General features: G+C 42.9%; 1 protein-coding gene across 1 annotated transcript in view; it reads right to left on the bottom strand.

Annotated features, from left to right (window-relative positions):
* The window catches only part of Psd3 (pleckstrin and Sec7 domain containing 3), a 439,685-nt gene extending 423,151 nt beyond the window's left edge, over window positions 1–16,534 (bottom strand). The window contains exon 1 of the mRNA XM_057753140.1: window positions 16,211–16,534. Coding sequence (XP_057609123.1) covers window positions 16,211–16,534 — 324 coding nt within the window. The remainder of the gene's footprint in view (window positions 1–16,210) is intronic.
* Window positions 16,535–16,930: the final 396 nt, after the last annotated feature.

Genomic DNA, 16,930 nt, shown 5'->3' with positions numbered 1-16,930 from the left:
ACATAGATAGGCTTGGAATGTGGCTCAGTGGTAGAATATTGCCTAGCATTCCAAAATAACACTTCCCTTGCATTGCAAAATAATAAGAAGGAAAAACAGACAGACAGTCAGCCAGGAAAGAAAAAGAGCAACGATAAAAGACAAGACCTGACTCAATAAGAAGATGGATGTGAGGTGAGCCAGGAAAGTGTGGATTTATCCTGAGAGCAGTGCCTTCTGATGGACAGGTTCTTAGATGTGAGAAAACAAGGAAACAGAGGTGGTTTCTTGTTAGCTGTGTCTCCTGATTTTCATACTATCCCCTGATGGCTATATATCCTAGAAACTACAGTTAGACTCTTTCTGCAATGCCAAAAGCTAAAGTGTGCACACCTGCCCAGTTGCCTACACGTGTACAAATGAAGACTGGCATTATCATAATGTCATTTGCCTCAGCCATCCCTTGCAGGATTTTCTAAAAGATTATTAAAAGAAATAGTCTATTTTAAGAAAATGTTACGTGTGTGTGTGTGTGTGTGTGTGTGTGTGTGTGTGAGAGAGAGAGAGAGAGAGAGAGAGAGAGAGAGAGAGAGAGAGAGAGAACACACATGACAGCTTGTGTCTGTGTTCTCCTTCCCCTATGTGAGGCTCCGGGAGCCAAACTCAGGCCATTGGATTTGGGAGCAAGTGACTTTACTGAGCCACCATCTCACCGGCCCCACGCAAAGAAAATACACTAAAGGAGAAAACCCATCCGCTGTGATTTGGGAAAGGAAACAGGGCTACCTTTCCTCATGAATATGCCACATACTTCATAAATCTTGATTTAAAAAACATCCTCAGAATCCACAGCTAAACAATTCGTGTGTCTTGGCTGAATTCTTTCCTTCAAGGAGACCAGAATAAGACCAGGTGTGGTGGCTCATGCCTTTAATCCCAGCACTAGAGAGGCAGAGTCAGGTGGATCTCTATGAAATCCAGGCCAGCCTGATCTACAGAACGAGTTCCAGGACAGCCAGAGCTGCCTAATAGAGGCCTTGTATCAAAACAAACAAAGAACAAAAGCAAAACAAAACAAGACAAAAAACCCACAAACAAAAAAGAAAAGAAAACAGACAAAGATAAAAACAGAAAAAATGTATATGTACACACAAATGTAATATGAATATCATCATAATAATACATCAAGCATATGGTAGTTTACTTTCTTTTTTGTGTGCTGAACCTATTGCCCACAAACGAGGACCCATTTTACCACTTCTCATACCCTGGTTCTTTCATGAACATTTTAAAGACAAAAGCAAAAGTAGAGAGATGAGGTATATAAATGCGGATAGAAGGGCTGCCATTTCCCCATCCCTTCAGCTCTCCTTGGCTATCAGCCCTCAGATTGCGTCTTTGCCATTGGAACTCACAACTAAACAAACCAAGGTGAATATAGGAGACACCTGATAGTTTAAAATTCACTGATGGAGACTGAAAAGGGGTAGAAAGATCATTGGGTGAGGTCTAGAGGCAGTTCACAGTGCCCAGGGTAGGCTGTTAGCAGGGTGAAGTCCAGAGACTGCTCACAGTGCCCAGGCTGGGCTGTGGGCAGGGTCCTGGTGCAAATCCAGCAAGAACAGGTGCATTCAGAATTGATTTCCACAGCCTGTGCTGTCTGTAGAGGCTTTAGTATTTCTGCTCCCAACTTTTGAATCTCATCAAAGAGGCATGTGTTACACCATTTTTTTAAACTACAGAATATTCATTTGTTTTTCTGATTAATCGTAAGCCTCAATGCTGTTCTCAAGATTCTCTTAGCTCTGAATTAAAGAAAATATCAAATTCCTGAAGAATTAAGATATTGTTCACATGAAACATAATTTAAGATTAAACAAAATAAATTATAATATTTAATTTTATCGTTAACAACATAATGGCGTGGTAAATAGAAAAATACTATTGGCAGTAGCTTATTCGTTCCTGACTGCTCAGACCCGAAATAATTACATAGAAACCATATTCTTTAAAGCTCTACTTGACCAGTAGCTTAAGTGTATTTCTAGCTAGCTCTTAATTAATCTTAAATTAACCCATTTCCATTATTTTATATTTTTACCACGTGGTCAGGGTTTACCTGTAAAGTTCCCAGATGTCTGTCTCCTTCAGTAGCAGCTACATGGTGTCTTTCTGACTCCGCCTACTCTTTCCCAGAATTCAGTTCTGTTTCCTGCCTAGCTCTATTCTTCCCCATCATGGGCCATGCTGCTTCTTTATCCATTAACCAATAAGAGCAACACATATACAGAAGGACTTCCCACATCAGTTCAGACTTATGGAAAGGAGAAGGAACCCAGATTCCGTGTTTCAAACTCTAAAACCCAGCCAGGATGGGAAAGCACAGCCACAGGAGAGAAATAGTCAGGTGGGAAGCAGCTCAGTCCTAATTAGGGTAGGTGGAAGACTAGCAACCGAAGGCTTCCCAAAGTCTGCATTCTCTGTGCCAGATCGGTGCCACGGCCTGCATAGGTGGTGTCCTATCAGCTCGGGAGTCCTCTATTCTGATGATCCTCCTTTAACATAGGAGTAAACAAACCTACAGAAGGGTTAAGTGATTTGCCCATGATTCCCCAGCTGGAAGGGGCAGAGCAAGAGCCTGTCTATAGAGTCTATACCCTTCTACTTTATGCTAGGCTGACCTGGATGCTGCTGCCATATCCAGGCCATTTCTCTAACTTCAGTGGTCTACAAACCTCCAGAGTACATGAGCATATAGGATATGGAACTACATTTAAACGTGATGTTATTAAAATAATCAAATGATTCTTTCTGTGAGCTGATAGATTTTTATATCTTCTGTACTCATTGTTTATGTGAATAACTCATTTTGATTTTTCTTGTTGAGGACCTAATTTTTCTCACAAGAGAAAATCAGCTTCTGTGGTGGAGGCCAGATAGTAGTGCAAAAGGAGGAAAATTAGCTCCATAAATCCTTTGTTGTACTCTTTTGTGCTTGGTGTGTGTGTGCGCGTGTGTGACATTCATAATGAAGACAGGCCTTAACCGTTACCTTGCCTTAGAAGGGAAGAGGCAGACAAGCAAATCTGCACTTATCACCATCGTGAGCTGGTCTATTGTTATAGATGGCACATATCTGGACATCATTTATCGCCAATGGTTATAGAATTTCTCCACAGGGGAGCACCTGTGTTGATTTATTGCTCATACACCAGAATTGCAGTCCTTGCCCAAGGAGCCCCATTAAAAGTATTCTAAGCCCAATTCAGATGCTCACAATTCTGTGCTTTCACCTGGAAATAAAATCAGGTCCTGGCTTGGGCCAAATTCACAGCACCCACTGCTGTGCTTCTTCTGTCTCTTAGCAACATCTTGCAGGCTAATCTTATTCTTTTGCCATTCTTGCTACCTGGGAAACGGAATCTTTAAAAACAAGGGAGAACATTCCAGGTCCAGTATACACATGAGGATCTAGGCCTAGTGTACAAACAAAGATCCAGGACCAGGGTACAAACAAAGATCCAGGTCCAGAGTACATACGAAGATCCAGGCCCAGTGTACACATGAAGATCCAGGTCCAGTGTACACACGAAAATCTAAGTCTAGTGTACTAACAAAGATCCAAGTCCAGAGTAGACATGAAGATCCAAGTCCAGCGTACACATGAAGATCCAGGTCCAGTGTACACATGAAGATCCAGGTCCAGAGTACACATGAAGATCCAGGTCCAGGATAGACACAAAGATCTAGGTCCAGTGTACACATGAAGATCCAGCTCCAGTGTACAAACAAAGATCCAAGTCCAGAGTACACATGACGATCCAAGTCCAGTGTACACATGAAGATCCAGGTCCAGTGTACACATGAAAATCTATGTCTAGTGTACAAACAAAGATCCAGGTCCAGTGTACACATGAAGATCCAGGTCCAGGGTACTCATGAATATCTATAACCAAACTTTCTGTTCCTAATTTGAAATTCTCCAATGCTTCATTAGAGGAAGCATACTTAATGATTTTTTAATTTTTCAATCTATGTGTAGGGGTATTGGAAGTGCACACATGTCTGTGTAACACTTGCACAAGCCAGAGAGGGTACTGAATCTCTTGGAGCAGAGTTACAGATGGTAGTAGCTGCGAATCAAGTCCTGATCTTTCCCACTGAGTCCTCTTGCCACCCAAGAAGGTGAATATTTTAATGTTAAAATTTATACTTCTTTTTGAGACTAGCCTGGTCTATAAGAGCTAATTCCAGGACAGGCTCCAAAGCTACAGAAAAACCCTTTATCATATATATATATATATATATATATATATATATATATATATATATATATATTTGATATATATTTCTTTTCATAACATTTTATTGTTTCACATATGTATTATTTACTATTTATACTTTTTCATTACTTTGGATAAAAAGAAAAACTTTTAAGCAAGAAAATTTAATTTCCAGACTAAAAATAAAATTTTCTGTATTCATGTAGGTCACATCACTTCATAATGGATTCTGAAATTCATGCATGAACTTGAGAGAAGCCCCAAACTTAAACGCTCCTCCTCCATTCTTTCAAGCCAGTCAGCTTTCTCTTCACTTACTGTCATTTACTTCAGGCCATCTCCACTGAAAAGACTCCCTGAATAAAGATGTTAGTTTTCCTCTCAAACCAGAGTGTGTAAACAGGGACACCCAGTTCTTCTGTTCAGCCACCGTTCCTATGTCTGCGTCGACTGATCATGGTCTTTGCCCTGCTGCTGTTTCATGTGTCTATGTCTTTGATATCCTTTTGCATGTATATTCATCTGCCCTAAACATGAAAGCTATAGAGACCAGGGAAGGAGTCTCCAGTCTCTGGCGCTCTGTGATAAACATACACACTTAACAAATCAGTTCAATAATACATAAAGTAACTAACACAATATAATCCCTAGACTCATTCTGATAACATCTAATTTGTGTATCATTTTCACATAAGAGTTTCAGAAACTCTGTGCAAAGTACTGCCATGTATTGTGATTTCTTTTAACGTTTAATAAAGAATAAAACTCGTGGACCATTACTAAAGATAAAAACCTGAGACATCACATGGCAAAACCTCTCACTTCCCGGCTTGGAAAGGCCCAGCCACCTTCCGGCCCCACCTCTTCTCTCAAGGCCCTGCTTTCTTGTCCAGAGTCCACCAAGGACTCTGTGATCCATTCCAGCCAGCTGAATGTGAACCCTGCCTCTCGAACCAAAGGCTCTATTCAATTGGACATTGGACCACAACATAATCAAAATCCCCATAATAGTCATGTTACAAAAGGCAGACAGTCACTAGCAGTCCATACAATAGCATGAAAAGAGAGTGGGAGGACAGTTTGTAGCGACCACAGTAAAGAGTTCATCTACAGAAAAAGATTGGAAGTAGGAAAGGTAGCCATAGCCAGGTCTAGTGGCCAGGACTCGAATCTCAAGAACTTGGAAAGTTGATGCAGGGGGGATGAAAGTCCAAAGATGCCTGGGCTGCAGAGTGAGTTTGAGGCCAGCCTGCAGAAATGACCGAAACACAAAGGAGGAAATGGGAATGAGGCTCAGCAGTGGAGTGCCTTCCCAAATAGATAAACTCATTGATAGGACAGGTGAAAATTTTCCACTAGCTTTCTAAATCATCACAGAAACTGGGGACGACTTATTTCAGTTCAATTTATTTACTTTGTATGCTGTTTAAAGCAAGAGTGAAGCGGATTCTTTAGAACAGATCCAGCTGTTGAGGACACATTTTTCCCAACGATTATTCACAAACTAGATTTAGAAAACTAGGTCAAGAAGCTCAGCCAAAGAGAAATATTACTGTAACTTCCTGGCCACAGGCCCTCTCAAGAATTTCTAAAGCATAAGCCTAAACCATGAGAAAAATGTTTGCAAAAACATCACTGTGCTTAATTTGCGAGCCCAGAGATAGCTCAGAGAGTTGTTCAACTTTATGGTAGATTTAAAGATACCTACACATACACATAGACACACACACTCTGTCATTCTTCAAAAGTGATGTCCCCCACTCCCTCTTTAAAAACCAGGTTCATCCATTGGCTTGAACTTGTCCAGTAGGCTAGACTAGCTGGCTAGCTAGCCCTAGAGATCTACCTGTTTCTGTTTCCTCGGCATTGAGATTCTGTGGAACTCCAGATCGGGCTTTTTAAATGTCAGTTCTAGGGACTCAACTTGTAAGGGTTCCAGCTTCACCAACCAGTCTCTTCCATGAGCCTTTACAGAAATATTTAATTGCCGGCCGGTGGTGGCGCATGCCTTTAATCCCAGTACTCGGGAGGCACAGGCAGGCGGATTTCTGTGAGTTTGAGGCCAGCCTAGTCTACAAGTATCTCCAAGTAACATCAAGCTGGGGAGATCAGGTCTTTAATATATGAACTTCTAGAGGACACAAATCTGGTCAGAAATTAGACACATGCTCGCTGTACCATTTTGTTTAGTGATTTTACTCATGGAGACTCATAGTACCAAAGAGCAAAAGCATCATCTTGAATCAGATAAAATCCTACAAAAGAGTTTATATGAAAGTTTAAGAGGCTGCCTGGGGAGATGTGACAGTGGGTAAAAGGCTTTCCATGCATGAGGACATGATTTCAAATCCCTGGAACCCACCTAAAGCTGGATACAGCAGCAAGCATCTATAACCGTGGCATTCCTGCTATGAGAGAGAAGGTAGAGGCAGGAGAGTCCCCAGAAGCTTGTGGGATAGCTAGTTTGGCATATGTAGCAAACAAGAGAACCCTGTCTCAAAAAAGGTGGAAGGGGAGAACTGACACCAGAGGTTGCCCTTTGACCTCCACACTTGTGCTATGGCATCCAGATGCCCTCACACACATGGACATGTACACATACACAAGCATGTAAAATTAAAAAAAACATAAAGCACAAATCCCTGAGCTCCCTGGTAGAGTATGTCACTCAGCTCCTCACACGGTCTTTTCACTATCTCTTTAGATAATTAGTAGGTTTTCTTTACAATTTAAACCAATCTGTTGTTTAGATTCCTGGGCTACAATAGATTGTCAAAAAGTATATTAGTAGCCGGGCGGTGGTGGTGCACGCCTTTAATCCCAGCACTCGGGAGGCAGAGGCAGGCGGATCTCTGTGAGTTCGAGGCCAGCCTGGTCTACAAGAGCTAGTTCCAGGACAGGAACCAAAAAGCTACAGAGAAACCTTGTCTCGAAAAATAAAATAAAAAAAAAAATAAAAAAAAAAAAGTATGTTAGTGGCAGACATACAAATAATAGAGAGAAGAAATGTCCAATATGGAGAAAAGTAACTACCAAAAAGACAAAATGATCTCTGAAGGCAGAGAGAGAGAGAGAGAGAGAGAGAGAGAGAGAGAGAGAGAGAGAGAGAGAGGTTTTGGAACACACAGCCCAAAATGGGTCGTCTCCATCAAACCCTACACCGTAGAGCACCTTCATAAGAGGGGGTGGAAAGAGTGTAAGAGCCAGAGGGCGTGGAGGACCAAGGAGAACAAGACCCTCTAGATCAGCTGAGCCACACTCATAGGAACTCACAGAGACTGAAGCAGCAAGCTCAGGGCTGTACAAGTCCTCTGCAAATGTGTAGCTTTCAGTGCTGCATGTTTATGGCTCCTGTGTGAACAAGAGGGTCTCTGATTCTTGTGCCTTTCCTTGGGGCTCTTTGCTTTTTGTTAATTTATCTTGTCCAACTTTGATGTGATGATTTTTGTTTTAGACTATTATATTTTATTTTGCTATGCTTTGTTGTTATATCTTAAAAGCCTCCTCCTCTTCCTTCTTCTTCTTTCCTGAGACACAGTCTTATTGTGTAGCTCTGGCTGTCCTGGAACTCCCATGTAGACCAGTCTGGCTCTGACCTCACAGAGATCCACCTGTCTGTGCTTCCCAAGTGCTGAGACTAAAGGGTTAGACCACCAACCCGGCTCAAAACCTATTCTTTTCTACTGAAAGACAGAAAGGGAGTGGATCTGAATGGGAGGACAGCTGTAGAGGAAGGGGAAAGAGGGAGGAGCAGAGGAAGAGGAACTGTAATCAGCATATCTTACATGAGAAAATAATCTACTTTTAGTAAAACCAGAAAAAAATTTAAAAAGAATATTGTGATCCAAAATATTTTTGATTTAATTATTCATTTTACATTGATATGGTTATGTGGTATGTGTATGTGTGTGGTATGTATGTGTGGTGTGTATGTGGTATGTGTGTGTGTTATTTGTGGTGAATGTGTGTGTTATATGAGGTGTGTGTTATGTGGTATGTGTGTATTATATGAGGTGAGTGTGTGTGGTTTGTGGGTGGTATGTGTGTGTTACATGTGGTGAGTGGGTGTGCGTGTGCGCATGTGTGTGTGGTATGTGGTGTGTTTGTGTTTGGTGTATATGTGTGGTGTATGTGTGGTATGTGTCATATGTGGTGTGTGTGTGTGTGTGTGTGCTCACAGCACATGTATGGAGGTCAGTGGACATTTGCAGGAGTTGGCTTTTTCCTTCCTGGGAATCACATGCAAGTGCCCTTTATTGCTGAGCCATCTCACCAGTCCTTTAAAGGACAAGCCAATTTTTATTTCTAAAAGAATAAATTTTTATTAACATGTTAAAAAGACCCCCACTCCTTTCTTCTCCTTTCTCTCTCACAAGGAGACCTATGATGCTAAGCGTGTTTCTCTTAGCTTGAGTAGGGAGAAAGCTCAGTGTCAGCCTTCACACACGTTAGCCCCATGGCCCTTCATGGCATGTGGTTTTCGTCCTGCACACACTGTGACCTTTTTAGATCTTGACTTTTATTACTTTTCCTACACATCACAATTTTGTTACTACTTATCTTTCACTGTTATTTTCATTTATTATTTGTGATTATTGCCATTGTTTGGGGCACTGGATCTTCATGGCAAAAGACTGAATATATGTAACTGAGTTCTCCTAAGACCCTTCTGCTAGGACACGAGACAAATGGGCTGGTTTGGCAAAGGTCACTGCACCATGCAATTAAGTTGAGGACTCACTGAAGAATAACCAAGCCTCTTGCAGCTAAAATGGCATTTTAAATGATAAAAATGCTAAATCCTGAAATAGAATGCTTTGGGACTTTATCTCCTAATCAGCTGGATCTGGCGACTGAAAGGTTAATGCAAGCTATACATCCTGAAAATTGAAAGTTAAATTCCAAAAATATTGAATATAATCCCAGGAAATGCACAGCACAAAGGACAGATAAAAAGGAGCACAGCTGCCAGTGATGTTAAAATGAGGGTGGGTGACTGTCCTAAAGCCACGCCCTCTGCCAGCCAATGCCACAAACTATCCTCCCTTAGCTCCTTGGTGTTCGGCTTGCACTGATATGGTTCAGTTTAAGGAACTGGTATAAGTCACCACAAGGAACACAACTTTTCTTCACTTTGTTCTGGCTTTGGAAACAGGGGTCAGGTATCCCAGTGAATAGATGTAAAATTGAAGAGCCCATATGCAGAACCCATGGTGGCAATCTGCCAGCTGTGCAACCCTTTCACGTAAGTACTATGTATGAACAAATCTTGTAGTAACCTATATTTTCAAACACACACACGCACACACACACACACACACACACACCTTTAAAAGAGAAAAAAAAAACCCACATTATAATTGTTAGGTCTCAAACCAGGGCTAACAGAGGTACCTATTTAACATATCAAAGCAGACCTACTGTTACAGGGTCTGGCTGGCACACCACTCTACCCTAAGTTTCTCCACTCCACGGGGCTGGGCTGCCCTTCCCCCAGCAGTCCTTCCCTTCCCTATATAATCCAGGCATTTTGGTTACCTGGCCCCTTGTTCATCTGCCCTTTACCCTCCTAGCTTTCCCTCCCCATCTCTCTTCTTGTGGCCCTGCTCGGGATCACGTTCACTCTGAACTCTCCCAGTTCTCCCTGCCTCAGGCTATCCCTTTTATCCACAATAAGCCTCCCTCTCTACCATACCTAGGAACAGACATGTCCATCCTTTTATTTCTTTTCTTTTATTCATAATTAGTGCCCAACCGAGGGGAAAAAATCTATTTATGTCACCACAGTATAACAGGAAATGATTTGAAGCTAACCCTTTCTTTTCTTGATGCTATTATTATGTAGCCGAGGCTGGCCTTGACATTGTGGCATCCTTCCAGCCTCAGCCTGTGGATGGCTGGGATGACAAGTGGAAGCATCCACAGCTGACGCCAACATATTACTTAATTCAAGGACGTGCTTTTAAACTAATCTTTCTGGAGGCCTTGAAATCTGAGAGGCTCAGACAATATATTTGTACAAATTATATTGTCATTTTTTTATTTTTTTATTTTATTTTTTTTATATTGTCATTTTGTAATGCTCTTAAAGAGACTGGGGACATTTATTGAACTAGCCGCCCATATCTGCTTTTTGTTCCTACTGTAGCCTGGAGAGATCTCATTATACAAACAAAGGAAGTTTCTCACACAGAGAGGCTTCTCGATATATGGATTTTCGGAGATGTCCACCCAGACCACAGCTCTAGTGGCCACTCCATAAACACAGGCCCAAGTGGATTGACAGGAGCAGTCCTAGACCAGCAGACTTGGCAGGGAAGAAACCAGGCCAGACAGCCTAATCCTTCCACATAACAAACATGGGTTTCAGGCCCGGAATGAAGACATTTGCCTTCCCTTTGCTACCTTTAATCAGAAAGAAAGCTAGAACCCCCAGGTCTCAGCTCCCAGTTTGGTTGCTTTTCTCCACATCATAGGGACACACAGCTATAAGGTAGTTCATGTATTTTGCCTTTTTCTTCCTGTAGGTGGACTGAAGCATGGAGATTTGTGGACTTACTCGACAGACGGCAGCATCTGTACAGCCATGCACAGGACTGTGTGTGAATGTCAAAGAAGGGAGGAAGAGAATGTGTTGTCATGGAGATATGGAAGCAAATTACCAGACGAGAGAGAGTTGAAACCCATTCTACTATCTCAACTGTTATTTATTCCAATAATAAATCAAGACATCATTGTCAAAACCAACGTAGCATGGAATGGACTAAAAATAAACCTCACAATCCAATCAACACTGTCTTCTAAACATCAGAATCTTTTAAATGGGATGCTCCAATGCACATTTAGCTCTGCCTCCGCTAAAATTTCTATATGAGCATTTCTGCGTGCCTTCTCTTTGTTCAAATTCCGTCTCAACATTCAGCATTAATCACCAGGGTAGATTAAAATAGAGACAGCGTTATCTAGGATACCATTTCACCAGTAGAAGAGTCTCTAAACTCATGACAGGCCAGAAAAGTGGAATGAGCTTGAGGAAGGAAGGAATCGTTCCCAGAGAAGAGAAATGACAGCTTCCTGGGGCACTAAGAGTCCAAGACTCGGGGGCAGTCTTCAAAGGGAATGTCATTCAAGCCAGGATCTGGGCAGAAAAAAAAATATCTATCTAAAATCCGATAGCTGCCAACACAGATCCTAATGTTCTGTGACAGGAATTGGTGACAGACTTTAAACTCTTAGTTCCACACTGGAACGCCAATGTTCCCCAAGAAAGGCATGCCCCCATTGTAGGGAACTTTTCACAATGGAGTTAACCAACAGGATAACGCATTTTTAGAGACATGTGAGGTGTAACAGAGGAAGTGAAGCTGTGTTGGTCTTCTATCTCATCAAACAGTTTGCTCCTTTCCAGATTCACAGATTCAGTTATCACAGAACTGGAAAGCCCTCAGAGAGTGCAGGAGATAAGCTAGCTCTGCTTAAGGACTCATGAAAGGTCTCAGGGCCAGTTTGTTAGCAGAACCAATGCTTTTAAATTTGAGTTTTTCTTCTTCTTTTTTAATTTCCTGGATCCCAGCACTGATAACCTTTTCTCAAAACAAAAAACTTTCCACCAAAAATCTAATGTGCTTTAGGGATTTGTAGTTGGAATACTGGACTGTAGGAAGGTCCGACAAAACGGAGTTAAAGCTTTCTGCTGTAGGACAGGGTCTGACTACCAGAAAATGCCCTGCCTTTGGTTTCCATCATTGGAATGTGCTAGTTAAACCACTATTGTGCCTATGTCTGTCCTGCTCACGCACGCACTGTTTCCTAAATCATAAACATTCCTAAAAGCCTGTGAAAACTCAGAAAACTGATTGGAACTGAGTTCCTATCATGAGAGAGGAAGGGAATAAAAACAAACAAACAAACAAAACAATATTTTTACAAAAACAAAACAATGCAGAAAAACCAAGATGTTCAAGGTTTTGAGAAATTTGAACTATGAATATTTTGTGGGGTTTGTAAATGGAATTTTGGGTACAGAAATTTGAAATAAATTTACTACTATTTTTTAAAATATATTTACATATATAATCACTGCTATTTAAAACATACAGTATGTAAGACATGAAGACTTATTTTTTTATATCTGTAAATTCCAGAAACTATTACTGAGTTGTTGGCTTCCCCACCCCTTTTTTGGTTGTTACCCTCCTTTGGGTATCTTTAGTCCAAAACTTGGGGGTAATGTGGACAGTTCCTTGTACTCCCACAAAGGGGCAGCATAACATGGAGTAGGAGGCAAAGATGAGGCCAGGCTCTGGCCCAGATTCTGGAATTTTTCTAATTTACTCTGACAGACTAGCCATGGGAAGGTGAAGAACCTTTGCTGGCATCACCATGAGCCGAAGCCCCGCCTCCTCCTGACCCAGAAAGCTGGTGGTGTTGAGTGACAAGACTCGGCTAGCTCACAGTCCTCAGTCTCTCATCTGTTCTCCCCACCATGGGTATCAGTTAGGCTCAGTTAGCTCTGATGACAGTCCTCAGTCTCTCATCTGCTCTCTCCACCATGGGTATTAGTATAACGTCATCCAAAGGCTCCAGGATACAACAGGTTACCTTCCAAGGGAGTTTCCCCAGCTGTAGAGATCATGAAAGAAGGTTGAGGGAGGCCGGGGATCTGGGTAGATGATTTGACATTCAGTCCTAAGGTATCATGTCCTAGCTGTGAGTCCCAGCAAGCTGCAGACCATTTTTAAACATCTTCTCTCATGGGGGATTTGGGAATGATGCCACATACATCCTCACAGAAGGGAAGATAGCACTTGGGAACTGTCCAGGTCACAGAGTAAATGAAAAAAAACTAGAGCTAAGTTCCTTCTATTCTTGTGTTGCTTTCATTGGTTAATGAATAAAGAAACTGCCTTGGCCTAGTTGATAGGGCAGAACTTAGGTAGGCGGGGAAGACAGAATTGAATGCTGTTCTGAAGACAGAACAGAAAGAAAGGCAGAGTAAGAGAGAGCCGCCATTGAGCTGCCAGAGACAGACATACCAAATCTTTCCCGGTAAGCCACTGCCACATGGCGATACATAGATTAATAAAAATGGGTAAAACTGAGATGTAAGAGTTAGCCAACAAGAAGTTAGAGCTAATGGGCCAAGCAGTGTTTTAATTAATACAGTTTCTGTGTGGTTATTTCGGGGCTAAGCCAGCCATCGGCCGGTAAGAACAAGCAGACTTCCTTGCAACAGCTAAGTTCTTTTTACTAAGGCCCAGTCATCCTGCAAATGAAGAACCAGTAGGTTTGATTCATTGCACTTATTCCTTACCTACTTACTCACATCCTTAGATCACACATCCTTCTTACATCATTACTTAGACCCTCACATCCTTCTTACATCCTTCCATTCTTCCCTCCTCCCTGCATCTTTACAGAGAATGCATGCCAATAACTTTCACTCTGGAGCCTGGGACTTAAACACCAAGAAAATACATTTGGCCATTTGTACTGCTACAAAAAATGCTTATTGTTGACATTCATTTTTTTTTTCCTGGAAAAGTTTCTACAAGGAGCTCAATGTTACAACATGCACACAGGAATGATGACTTTACTACAATCAGGATTTCACTTTAAATAGAATCTACCACACTTTTCTTCACTACATCAATTGTAAGATCCCACTGTGAGTCATCAAGGGTCTCACCTCTTATAGCTGATTGGACAAGAAAATGTTTTAATCAATCTTTTTATGTTCATATAGGCAAGTTTCAGAATCTTTTTTATTGGGGGTGGGGAGGGATACTTCAAGCTATCCAGGATGGACAGAAGCAAAAAATGATCTTTGTTTATTTTTTCAACACAACAACAACAAAACACAAACAAAAAACCATAGCACAAGGGTGGATCACCTGACTTGATCCTTGTAAAGCTGTTAAAAGATCTGTAGATCCAAAGGAATGTGTTCCACAATTCCTGTCTCCCCATGGCTGAGGAGTTACCTCTGGTCAGCATGGTTAAGGGTCATCTTCTGTAGCCATATTCTCTGACTAGATTCTGGAATCCCTCTGCTGCACCTCAGACTCCAGGGCTTCTCTGACCCTCCTTAATACCACACTGGCCTTGATTCTCTTGTCTCCCTCAAGGCAAATGTAGGGACATAACTCAGAGATACAGTGGTTGCCCAGCATGTGCAAGGGCTTTGGTTCAATCCTTGGGGCCACAAGGTTTTAAAAAAGAAGGCAGAGGTACTGAGGGTCCCTTTCAACTAGTACCTGGGAATACAGATGTCCATGTACAGCAACTGCAAAGCAAGGGATACTGTTGTTTTCAAGATGAAGAAACTGAAACTCAGTTCTGGTGGCTTATTTACATTTAGGACTTAACCTTGGGACATCCATTCCCCCACTGGGAATTCTGTATCTTTTCATTTCAGCAGAACAGATATGGGGGGGGGATCCATTCACTTAGAAAGCCAAGATAAAACTTCTACTGCTGATATCCGCATTCTTGAGCCAGCTCCCAAAGCGCTTCTCCTAGAGAACTAGCCATGGGTCTGAGGCTTGAGTCTATGTTCCAAAGACCGGAGGAAGAAGCTCAGAAGCATCAAAGTCCATAGATAACTACTGTGTGACCTACATCTAGATACTTGGGCTCAGATGCACAAGTGTCATGCCTCCTACATCTCTGCAGGAAGAGAGATGGAATGTGAACTGTTCCGTAAGGAAGCATGCTCACACTGGTTCACCCTGGGGAGGACTTGGACTCAGCCTTGATTGTGGCTCTGCAAGCCCTCTGTTTAAAAGAGCAAAGAGGAGGCAGGGTGGTGTGCAGAAGTACGCAGGAGACAGGCGCGGATCTGGATGAAGCAGATCACCACCAAGCCCTCAGAAGGCTGCTGGGAATTTCACCTAATTCTCCTGCAGCTTCTCTATAGTTCCTTTCATGCTGGCCTTCTACATACATTACACCTTTCTTCTAGCTCATTCTACTAATCCTTACATGTAGACGCAGTTTTACCCAACCCTTCTTGCCCGAATGTACAGAATAACTACATATCCAAGCTACTGGGAAAGGGAAAATGAAAAATGGCTATTTTAAATTTTGTTTAGCCATCTTGAGAATGGTGCCCCTTAACTGGATGGAGACGGTGGATTCAGGAGCTGGCATATCAGGAAGAGTGGTCCAGAGATGCAGAGAACAGGGTGCTAATATACCACAGCATGGCTATGACCAGAAGAAGAGTTTGGAGAAACCCAAAGGAACCCTGGATATCACACGGGGCCACCTCTCCCTTCTCGATAGAATCAGAGGCTCATATCCAGGTCTACTCCTCCACTTGGGGCCCAGTGCAGATGGCAGGTAAATGTGGCCTCTAAATGCCACGTGTTCAAGGAGACCAAGTGTTCCAAGGCTGTGCTTCAGTTATGAAAAATGCCCCTCTCTACTGAAGCTTTCCTCCCTATTTTCCTCAGCATTACCCTTGAAAATAGGTTTTACTTTATTCTTATTTTTTTTTAAAGGAAGGAGAGCATTTTGGCTTAAGTGCACCTTTGTTATCTTTTCTGAAACTGGAGATACAAGCCTCAATTTCTCAGAATGGTCATGAGAATGAACACCTAGTATACCGGTTGCCCACTGCCCCATACCATGTCTGTAGATGTCCTGTGCTCCTCTCTGGCTGTCTCTTATAATGTAGTGTCTTCCTTACCCACCTTCTCCTTGACAGAAATCCTCCGATACTCACTGTCTCCGTTAGGGCAGGATATTATGGTGGAGAGAAGGCAGCAGAGTATGGGAAAGAGCCTAAGAAATACTGCAGCTGGTGGGCGCCTCTGCTGCTGAGGGATGGCTGACCTAAGGAGAGGGTGACCCTGGGTCTGAATTCACACATCCGTGCCTGTCTCCGTTCCCTCTGCTGTGCATTGGCTGCGGTCTAGAGGACTGCGGTATATTCAGCTCCTTACCTTGAGAGGCACAGCAGCAGGTGGGGCCGGGCAGCTCTGGCTGATCTGAACGGTCGGGCAGTATCTGAAGAGGTGGGCCCTTGTTGCCAGGACTGTGGTACCTATTCCTTTTCCACAGTTCTTCTCAAGTACCTCTTGGCTAGCAGTCTCTCTCCTCTGGATTGCCCATTTGCCCCTGTCAGCACCAGAGGATCGGCTACTTTGTGGAACCGAGAGTTCAGTGATCTTCCTGGCTTGTGGGTCCATACCCCACAGGTCCTCATGGGCAGAAATGACTGGCCAGTTCTTCCAGCCCATAGAAGGACTGCTGCTTCCATCATTCATTGTAGGAGCTGGGCTAGCAAGCCTGCATGGCAATTGTTGTGGTTTGCCAAGTTTCCTAGAGGCAGGGGCCAGGCAACGCCTACTGTGCAGGGATCCGCAAATACCACCCGTCCTTACATCCAGATTCTGGAGTTTTTCTGTTTCTTCCTTCTTTTCCTTCAGTGAATAGCAATTGAAAACAGCTGGTCTCTGGGTTCCAGGGCTTTCCGCGGGCAGCAGGCTCAAAGGAGAAGTAGCTAAAGCCTGTGCACATCTGAGGTCCCAGCAAGCCAAGAAGCCCGTCCTGGGACTTGGGAAAATGTGTCCCTCCTCCAGGCCCCCTGGGGCTGCTGTTGAGGTTGCAGTGGCTGGTGAAGGGGCGGGGAGAGTTAGGGTAGCCCGGGTAGGGGGGGCCTG

Source organism: Chionomys nivalis, chromosome 20 (assembly GCF_950005125.1).
Source record: "Chionomys nivalis chromosome 20, mChiNiv1.1, whole genome shotgun sequence".
Classification (NCBI taxonomy): Eukaryota; Metazoa; Chordata; class Mammalia; order Rodentia; family Cricetidae; genus Chionomys; species Chionomys nivalis.
The sequence above is the reverse complement of the archived record's forward strand: the minus strand, read 5'-3'. Positions and strand labels throughout refer to the sequence as shown.